Here is a 10,999-nt window from a genome sequence, read left to right as displayed (position 1 = left end):
GATAAACAAAGAGAGAATTTCATTAAATTAGCATGGACAAACAAGCATAGTTCGGAATTAGGTTACATCGTTTTCCTAGAAATTAGAAAATTTAGCTCATGCTAGAATTGGAATTCAACATAAACGAATTCACCATAATTATTCTGAGAAGATGGGAAGAAGAAAATAAACACTGAAAAATCCTCCTTGCAGCCTCAACTGGTCATCAAAAGCTCAAGGGAACGATTCAACGCCTTTCTCCCGTCCGTGCTCGTGTATGAATCCAACGTACGTGCAATAAATTGGAATTCTGTCTCCAAAACAAATGATTTGAATCCCTCTAGCTATGTTTTTCTCTCCCAAAGAGTGTTCTCCAGTCAAAAAACCGCGGCTCTAGAGTGAAGAATGGCCTTTTATATGGTCCCACGGCGGAAAACCTAAAATCTGTCAAAATACGATGTTCGCTCGAGCGGGGTGTCGAGCGCGCGTCGAGCGTTCGACTCTGCCTGATTTCGCTCGAGCGTCCTATCGAGCGCACATCGAGCGTTCGACTCTGCCTGATTTCGCTCGAGCGTCCTATCGAGCGCACATCGAGCGTTCGACTCTGCCTGATTTCGCTCGAGCGGCCAATGTCTCCGCTCGAGCGATCTTCGTTTTTCAGCAACCTGCTCGAGCTCCCTGTCGAATGGCAGTCGAGCGTTTGAATCTGCCTGAATTCGCTCGAGCGGCTAAAAGCCTCCGCTCGAGCGAACTTGTAAAATCTGCAATATGAAATTTTGCAAGCCATCAGTTCCATCATCTATTTTTAGAACTCTCCCATGTTTTTTTGGACCCTGACTGTCTTGGAGTGCTAGTTCATCAGTCAACATTCTCTTCTGACTAACATCCACCTTGCTAGATTGAGCCTTAGTGTCATTATTAGTTAGAAGACCTTGCTGTCTAGCTTGCCTTTTCCATCCTCTAGTCTTGCCCACTTTAACCTCACCAGGTGACCCTGATTTGTGGTTAGATACATCCACACTATTACAATTCTCAACAAGACAAAAAGAAGGCCCATTAATAGCAACTCCTTGTGTTGGGCTCAGCAATATGGGCTCTGGTGTAGGGCCCAACTGGACAGCAGACTCAGCATTCCTGCTTAAAACTGGCACCTCATCCTCAACTATTTTTTGAAAAACTGTTGGCTCCAAAATAGTAGCCTTGTGATTCGTAACCACCTTATCTTTCTGTTTCCCAGAGTCTCCCCCATCCCTGCTTCTTATCTCCTGGCTACCCTCTTCATAATTTAAACTCTCATCCTTATCCTACATTGGCTTATCCATAACAACTACTCCTCCTAAATTGCCTCTCCCAACCTCCGAAAAAATCTGCATCCTATCCTGCCTCATCGGAGAATGCAACCCCTCCTCCATCTCTCCATCCACCTCCTTCCTCCATCTTTGTTGATCGGAGCTGGACCCTCTCTGATGGACATCTTTACTGGAATGATCATTAAACTTTCTTTTGAAAAAAGTCTCAGCACGAAGCCAAACACCAAACTGATCATGGCCTGACTCCAGTCTATCAATATTCCCACCTTTGCAGCCTTGACCATCATGCATGATCCTTCCACACTTAAAGCAAAGCTTGGGCAGCTTCTCGTATTTGAGTGGAATCCACGTACTCAAACCATGAATGTTAATGTGTCTACCCCTTGCTATGGGCTTATACAGATTTATCTCCACCTTCATTCAAGAATTGTCCCCATCCCGTACCATCATCCTTAACATCAATGTCTAACACTTCACCAATGGAGGAACCAATCTGAGTGCCTATCTTTTTATTCATGCAAGCCAATGGTAAATTATAAAGCTGGATCCAGAAAGCCTCAGTATCAAGGACTAGCTGGTTTGGAGATACCAAACCATCAAAAGGTTTTAAAACAAACAGGTTATTATCAAATAACCATGGCTTCCCCATCTTCACCTTCTCCATATCTGCTTCATCCTCAAACATTATGACAAACAAGTTAGAACTTATACTTTGGAATTGAAATGGCTTGTTCACTCTCCATATCTTGGACATGGTATTATGTATTACATCCTTATTCACCACTCGATCAGAGCACAACTTACCCACCAGACTCCTTTCACCCTTTCTAAGAGAAACTGCTAATGACTCCTCATCCACCACTATACTTTCCTCTTCCTCCTCTGATAATCGAAAGTGTTTCCATTTTTCTTCCAATGCATCCATAGCAACCCTTCCTCAATTCAGAACACTGAATTAGAAAGACCACCCCCCGTACAGTATCAAAACTGTACACTGGGACTCAAAACAAAACTTCACCTCTAGTTCCTATTCTCCCACCTGGCCGAGAGAGAGAGAGGAGGAAAGAGAGAAGACTCTAGCTGTAACAACTTGTTTCGTAGCAATAATCTAATCTGTAAATTTGTTATATTAGTTTGACTATCATCATTCAAATGTTAATGGTTTACGTTCGACTATCTTAATGTACATTCGAACGTACAATCATTGTACATTCGGACGTAATTTGATTCTAATTATCATAATTTTATAGTTCGAACATCAATTGAGTAACGTTCGATTGTATCTCTATTTAATTTAGTTTATATTTTCTCATCTTGTTATTATTATTTTGGGTATTTAAATAGTGGAATTTTTTAATATATTTACTATCAAAATTATGTAAATTTATAATGATGATATTTTAATTGTGTATAATCCATATATGTCGTAATATATATATATGTAAATTTAGGGATTTTTTTTGTATATTTTAACTTGTATTTTTCTTTTCTCAGGATATGGCTCACTGTATGACAATAAGGAAACGAGGGAGGGATGGAGGCAATCCAGACATTGCTCGGCTGGGGGCACGAACTGTTATGGGTGAACGAGAAATTCTTATTAATCAGTTCGATGAGCTCAGCTGGGAGCAGAAGACGCTCAGAGACGTTTTCCTCACGAGAGGCTGGGGCCCAATTTGCACATTGAGGGGAAAGATTTACCCATCAATGGTTCAGGAGTTTTACATTGGGATGGCCACCATGCCTAACGATGCATCATCTCATACCCTCACTGTACGTGGTGTACAGTTTGAGTTCTCGACGAATGTTATCACCGAGTTACTCCAAATTCTGTGCATACTACCTAAGGCGACAGCTGCTCAAGCTGGTGACACAACAGTAATCAGCTTATAATTTTGTCTTCCAAGCGTAGAAGCTATCAAAGTAATACAAGGATGAGTCCAGGATCGTATTCCACAGGGACAAAGAGTTATCAAAGCATTTGTGAGATTTTCTTTGTGTAAAAGATGTATCGATTATGAAAGATGAAAATAAATGTGAATCTATATTTCTAAAATTACCAAAACTAAGAAGTTTAGAGAAAATGTGTAGCAAATGAATTAAACTTGTAAGAAACAATAAAACAAACACTTAAGATACAATTTTCACCCACTGATTTGGAGATGGATTTACTTCTCTTTTCACATTCTCTCAACCATGATCCTATTCCTAGAAGTCATGGTCGGATAATATAGCAATGAACAACAATTCTTGGCCTAATAAAACTACTTGACAGATTATATAACAATTGAAAAAAAAGTGAAAGAAAACCATCCAAGTCTTGTTAATTGTTCAAATATTAATTGTGCCTTTACGTCTACAACTAATCTAAACCAAGAACAAAGAACTTCGATCCTTTCTATATGTAAATTGAAATATCATCCACCAAGTTAATCATTGAAATCACATAACATTAAAGAAAATCCACTCCAAAACAGTCATAGGTTACTCATTGAATCCCAAGCTTAAAATCTAGCCTGTCATCTCTAAATTAGTAAAATGCTCAAAAATGATGAATCTTAACATTTCAAGTTATTGTAAGAAAATAAATGTAGAAGAATAAAATTAACCAAGTGACAAAAGTGCTTAAAATCCCCAACAAATGAAAATGTAAAGCAGAAAAAAAATAAAATCTAAACCAGCCAAGAGCCCCAAGTCTAGAACCACTTGGAAACGTAAATGTAAAAACTACAGAAAGAAAATAATACTAAAACTGAGAGAGTCCTCAAACTAACAACCGAAAACACTAAACTAAAAAAATATAAAACTCTAGACGATGCGAGTGAGAGAGTTCCGTGTAAACGTAAAAAGACCCTCTGAAATAAACGACTATCTAAATGAAAAAAAAAAAGAGATAAACTAAAACTCTGGACTACTCTGCTGCGCTGAACGAGAATGAAACAACAAGAAGAAAAAAAATAAAAATAATCTGCCCAGGGTCTGAAACGAAAGAAAGTATTCTCTAAAAACCAATAAAGCTCCTACGCTATCCTCTGCTGCCTTGGTCTAAACGAAAAGCAAGAAGAGAATAAAAACAAAACCAACTACCTACGTCTAAAAGCAAAGCAAGAATGAATAAATCAACACCAGCTGCCCCTGGCTAAATGAAAAGAAAAAAAATAAACTAAAACTCTGCTCCTTCTCTAGCTTAAATGAAAAAGAAAGAAATGAAAGAACACATAAAAAAAGCTGGCCAACCAGCGTCTTAAACGAAAGAAAAGAAATAAAATGAAGCACTCTACTCACGTCTGCTACTAAACGAAAAAGAAAGAAAAATAAAAGCTACCGAACTTCGTAGCATTTCAGCCCTCTTTCTTTTATAGCCGTGTGTCTTGTGAGCTGTCCATGTGATGCTATATTATTATAAAATTCAAAGCAAATGTGCAGCCCATGCTTCCGTGGTGACCTTCCATGTGTAGAAGCAAGAAAGCTGAAATGAACAGCTTGCCTTGCAGCAACATGTTTTCTGCATCCATGTTCTATTTGTCTTGCAATGGTCAGCACGTGTGGTGCGCTGCTGTCCGACTATAAGTTCAATGTGCTCCTACTTCATGAGCTGCGCTGCTCTGCTGTAGCTTGCAACATGCAGCTCCTTTTGCATTTGTTTATGACTTGTCAAAATGTCCTGCAGCGTATAAACATCATATGAAAAGAGTAAAATTAAAATATTTATTTTGATGTGAAACAATTGTGTTATAAATCTTTTTAAGCACAAAAAATATTAAAATTTATCAATTGTCTCAAGTATCATGATCTACTATATAATTAAGTACTTAAATCATTTTTGGTTAAACAAGTTATTCACTTAAGTAGCTTAATTATGTAGTTTTATCACTTCATCAAATAGCTGCATTTGCTCTTGACACATTTGAGGTAGATCGAACCACTTCTGCTTCATCTATGGGCCCTGTTGACCCTATGCCTAGTGAACAGGCAGATCGGCCCGAGGGCAATGATATTGCTCTTAAGGTTCGTGATGACGAGCGGGATCAGGATTTCTACATCCTCACTGGCACAGATCGCACAAAGCTTGATAGGCCAAACTCCTTCAGCCAGAATCAGCTGCTGCCTTTCTTTCGCATGTTACAAATTTTTGTTGCAACAAATGTAGACCCTGTGGCACATAAGACCACATTCAGTTGGGCTCGTGCACAGTTCCTTATTCACTTGGCATGTGGAGATCCCATTGACTTGCCACTCGTTATATTTGAACGAATCCGTTACGAGGCCAGCATTGTTACAACATTTTCAATCCATTTAGTTCAGCTCACCTAAGCAACCGTCGACCACCACTGGCCACCATCTCACTCCGGCGACTTCCCTTCACACTGGCGACCACCTTCATGCCAATTCCCCCCTACGGGTAAGCGTCTCTCTTCACCACAGTAGCTCAACCCAAAAAGGGTATATCACACGGGCTCTTTCCCCGTGCGCTATCGTACACCGCCATCCAGGCCACCAGACACCACCAACGACCTTCTTCCTTCACCGGTGACCAACCCCCACCGAACCCACCTCCTCTCTCCCTCCCTGTCGTACACACGCACACAACCTATACATGGGTTTCATGCACGGGTTCTCACCACCGACGGCCCTAGTGCCGCTATACTCTGATTTTGGCCCAACAAAGCACCACCACCAGCCTCTCTTTTCCTCTCCCTAGCTCTCCACAAAATCCCATAGCTTCCCTCAACCTCACTCTCCAACACACTGCTTGCACCACTCACGGCCAAATCTCCCACCGTGCTGCCACCACCTCACCACCATAGCTCCAGCACACCTCTTTCAAGCCTTCCAAGACTAGCCTTGGTCTTCAACCTTAAAACCCATGAATTCCCATGCTTTGAGACCCACGACCCAAACTCCTCCACAAACCACCGTGCCTCCACCACGTGCCACCTCAACACCACCATGAGGCCACCACTCTAAGACCACGACCAAACCTTTTTCCACTTAGATCCACACTTGTAGCCATCTCTAGTAGCCCAAATGGCCATTGTACGTGGTTTAACCACCACGTATGACTCTTTTGATGCCTTTGATCATGGCGTAGTGTAGTGATGCAACGTATGGCGTGTCACAAAGAAAATGATGCTTGCGTAGTAGAGGAGTGTAGAGCTTATTGTGTAGCATCAGAAACTATGTAACGGTGTCCCGAAATAATGGTGATGTGGCTTGTAGTCCAAGGTGAAGTGATGGGATAGTGTAAGAGTAGCGCAGCGTAGCGGAAGCATGATGGGTGTTGTGACGTAACTTCAGATTTCTCTTGAGCTACGTGACATGACCAAGATGTAGTGGTGAATGGAGCCCTGTTGTGTCAAGTGTTGGGCTGAACTTGGAAAGAGGCAGGGAACTAGGAAGGTCCTACCAACCGAATTTGAGTAGAAGTTGGTAGCAGAGTATGGAGTTTGTTTATACAAGTGGGAGTTCATTGGACTATAAGTTGATCCTAGGTGATAAAGAGTAAGGTACATGTGCATCTGGTGAGACACGTGTACCGGATAGATTTACGATATATAATGGGTAATCTGTCCTAAGCATGGTTGCACGATGTTTAAGCCTCAGAGTTGGCTTAAAGTCATGTGGCATGTATGGTTGGGAAGGAGGATTGAGTATGGGCAGGAAAGCATGAAGGTAGTATTGGGTATGTTGTCTAGGATCGAAATTCGTGACTTAATTGGTCGGAGTTATGCATCAGAATATGGTTAATAGGAGAGTAAGGCGAAGGTTTTAATGTCTTAACCCTTAGGCAAAACATGGAGGTAGTGACGGTAATTGGACCCCAAAGGTTTTAGCATAGTAAATAGCACGTAAGAACCTAGGGAAGGACAGAGAGTGTTCCAAGTGAAGCATAGTTCTATTTCTAGTATAGTTACTTATTATGCATTGGATAGAGAATGACGTTAAGGTTATGTGCATGCATGTAGGTTGCCATTTGACACGCACACAAATGGACTGTATGAAATGAGTATGGCATGGAGTCAAAGTAAGTATTACTTCTTCTTTTTTAAGAAGAGCTGAAAGCCTCCCACATAGCGACCCCATTCCAATTTTATTAAAAAGCCCTCACTTAAAAAACCTACATACCATGGTTACAACCCAAGGCCTGGGGGCTACAACAAACCAAAAAAATCCAAAACCCAGGCCTCCGAATAAAATATCCATGAAAACACAACCACAATACATTTGACACAAAGAAAGAAAGAAAGAAAGAAAACCCTTGGGTGTCTTTTCTCCAGGTATGTCCTCCCATTGCACTGTGTTCTTTATTTTCTTACTCTATGGTTGTGCAGGTTGTTTCTTACTCTATGGACTGCGTGCAGGTTCCTGATGGCTCGCTATGTTGGGTGACCAGTAGCACCCAACATAGCGAGCCATCAGCAACCGAAAGACAAACTTTGGAAACCGCGAGCAATCCCCAACAACGAAACTAGAAATGAATTTAAGCAATACCCAATTTATTCTCTCGCAAGGCCTCTAACCTCACGAGGAAGGCTCTGAATATCCAAGTAGAACATTTTCGCACCCTGTGCACCCTCCTTTGCTAACCACAGAGTTCCCTTCCAGGAAGCAATGGTTGCATGCAGCATCCATCACCTCAAGATGATCAACAATTTGGTCCCAAAAATCCCACAAATACCAAAGACAACAAGATTTGGAGTTAACCTAGGAAACAACCACCTGGGAATCACAATCAATATCAACCTCCCTCCAACCGGCAATTCTACAAAGATGCAGCCCTTCAAGCAAGGCATGAAGTTCAGCTTCAGTATTAGTACATATCCCAAAAGGCTTTGAGAAAGCAAAAATAGGATTACCATCCCTGTCACAAAGCATTCCACCCCCACTACCATTTCTCAGATTCCCGAGACTACTCCCATCTACATTCAATTTAACGTGGCCTTGAGCCGGTTTGGACCACCAAACCACCCTTTCATTTTTTTGTTTAGGAACGATAGGGAGAATATCAAGCCGTGCAAGTAGCCTAGCATCCCCAGTACTAAGCTTTGTAACTTTGGAAATGTTCTCCATCACCACATGCACCCAAAATTTAATCGAGTGACAAACTTCATTCACAGACTCTCTCCTATTTTCCATTGGGGCCTTACAGCGGTGTTGCCACAATCTCCGCACAACAATGGACGAAAGTAAACCAGTAAGGATCCCAACTTGGGTCTGATGAGAAGCACGGAGAAACTAGGCTGCACTACGTTCCCTCCAACTTTGAATAGCCACAAAAGGAAACCCCATTTCGGCAGACACTTTCCTCCAAAGGGCACTAGCAAAATCTCCACTACCCAGGATGTGATTTAGATCTTACATTGGTGGTTCTCACAATAGTTGCAACAAGAGACGACTGTAATACCAAGCTTGCGAACTTGATCATTCACACTAAGACAATTAAAATAAGCTTTCCACATACAAATATAAATTTTGCCAGGCAACCATTTGTTCCATATCCAAGCCGCACCATCAACTTTTGGGAATTTGACACCAATAATTTCCCAAGCCAACCTGGTAGAAAACTCACCATGTTTATCGGGGATCTAAATCAACAAATCCTCTTTATTCTTCACCTCACCAACAGAAGCCATAACCTCACCAGCCAGCTGAGGACCGACAATATCATTAAGTTTATCCAAGTCCCAACAATTTCAAACCACCAAATCTTGCATGCGAAGATGAGACTTTGAGATGTGATTCACCTTTATATATAAGGGTCCAACTTCCATAAATTTATCATACCACAAGGAGACCTTGCCTTCCCACACTTTCCATTGACAATTTTGAAGAAGCAACAAGATACCTTTAAGGACATTCATCCAAAATGGAGAACCAAACCGCCCCTCTTGCATCAGTGAAACATGATTATTTTTCAAATATTTAGCGCTGAAAAAATTAGCCCAAAGAGAGTCCTGTGTCAAAGTTACCAGTAGAACTTTAGGAACATAGCCTGTTGAACCTCATCAAGGTCCCTTACACCCATACCCCCCTCTTCACACGGGACACACAATTTATTCCAAGCCCTCCAATGCCTTTTCTTTTTTCGGTCCTCAGCACCCCAAAAGAAAGTAGCAAATATGCTGGATAATTTCCTCTTCACTGTCTTAGGCATGTGAACCACATAAAGCAAATGAATAGGCATGCTAGTGAGAAGGTGCCTCAAAAGGATCAACTGGCCACCTTGCGAAAACAACTTATTTTTCCAACCCGCCAATTTTTTCGCAACTCTCTCTATAAAAGGATCAAAATGGGCAACGTTGAGCCTGCCATCTATAGGAGCTCCCAGATAGGTGATAGGAAAGCGACCCTACGAGAACCCAGTAATAGCCAGGATGTCTCTGGTATGGCTAGGCAATAAACACTTAGACCAAAACACAGCAGACTTATCATAATTAATCTTTTGGCCTGACCAAGCCTCACATGTATGGAAAATCTCCATCAAAGCCCTAATCATTAGCTTAGGCGCATTAGAAAAAATCACAATATCATCAGTATACAGGAGATGAGACAACATAGGGACACCTGAAGGCAGAGAAAAGCATTTAATTCTCCCCTCCCTCACCCTCTTGGAGATAAGTCGAGAAAGAACTTTCTGGACTAGGATAAAGAGGTAGGGGATAAGGGGTCACCTTGACAAAGACCCCTCTCAGATTTAAAGAAACATTTATACGTACCATTCATCATGACAAAAAACTAGGGGGTGGAAACACAATTTCACACAAGCTTACAGAAGTGTTTCCCAAAAGAGTGAAGGACAAGCATTAAAAACCGCCAATCTACTCAGTCATAAGCCTTGCTCATATCAATTTTCATGAACAAATTACCTCCCCTCGCCTTCTTATGCGGCATTTTAAACACTTCTTACATTAGCGAAATATTCTGGAAGATACTACACCCGGTAACAAAAGCACCCTGTTCAGGAGACATAATCTTGCCAAGGACTGGAGATAAAAAATTAACCAGAAATTTAGCAAAAACTTTGGAGATCACATTACACAAGCTAATCGGCCAAAACTTATCAAAGCACAGGGGATTTGGCTCCTTCGGAATCAGCACAATAAATGAGGAAGACTAGAACCGAGGCATGCTTGTACCTCAAAAAAATTCCTTCATCACAGTCATGATGTCATGCTTGATGAAATCCCAACAAGCAGTGTAAAACACAGATCCTAACCCATCCAGTCTAGGACTAGAGTACAAAGCAATTGAAGCAAACACCTCTCTAACCTCAACTTCTGATGGCTCATACAAGGATGCATCCCAATCACTATCCACACAGCACAACTAAATGAGAGATGACAAGTCAGGAGTATCGCCATTCCCAGACTGACCCAAAAAATCCTCGAAGTATTTTACTGCTCCCTCATGGACATGTTCTGAAGAAGAAAGAGTTACATCGTCAGAAATGCGCATGGACAAGATGTTAGAATTCCTATGTCTTTGGAGAGCCTGTTGGGAAAGCCTTGCATTTAGAATTACGGTCTCCCTCTTGAAACCATTTTTCTTAGCCTGTTGGGAGAGCCTCGCATTTTCCTACTGCATCCAAGAGTGCCACTCTATCTTGGACCTCAACAAATCATTGTCTACCTGGGTAGAAAAGCCAATTTGGAGACTTTCCTCAAGATCTTCAATCCGCTCGTCAAGTTCGCAAATGCAAATATCCACCT

General features: G+C 41.4%; 1 protein-coding gene across 1 annotated transcript; it reads right to left on the bottom strand.

The window, feature by feature from the left end:
* Positions 1 to 1,683: 1,683 nt before the first annotated feature.
* Positions 1,684 to 2,214, bottom strand: LOC122282269. Its single transcript, XM_043094221.1, has one exon. The coding sequence runs from the start codon at positions 2,212 to 2,214 to the stop codon at positions 1,684 to 1,686; it is 531 nt and encodes a 176-aa protein (XP_042950155.1).
* Positions 2,215 to 10,999: the final 8,785 nt, after the last annotated feature.

This window comes from Carya illinoinensis, chromosome 11 (assembly GCF_018687715.1).
Source record: "Carya illinoinensis cultivar Pawnee chromosome 11, C.illinoinensisPawnee_v1, whole genome shotgun sequence".
NCBI classification, from domain to species: Eukaryota; Viridiplantae; Streptophyta; class Magnoliopsida; order Fagales; family Juglandaceae; genus Carya; species Carya illinoinensis.
This window is presented reverse-complemented; position numbering and strand designations above follow the sequence as displayed.

Bases quoted from the DNA above. Each gene is read 5' to 3' on its own strand.
- LOC122282269 (XM_043094221.1), bottom strand. From the start codon at position 2,214: ATGGATGCATTGGAAGAAAAATGGAAACACTTTCGATTATCAGAGGAG.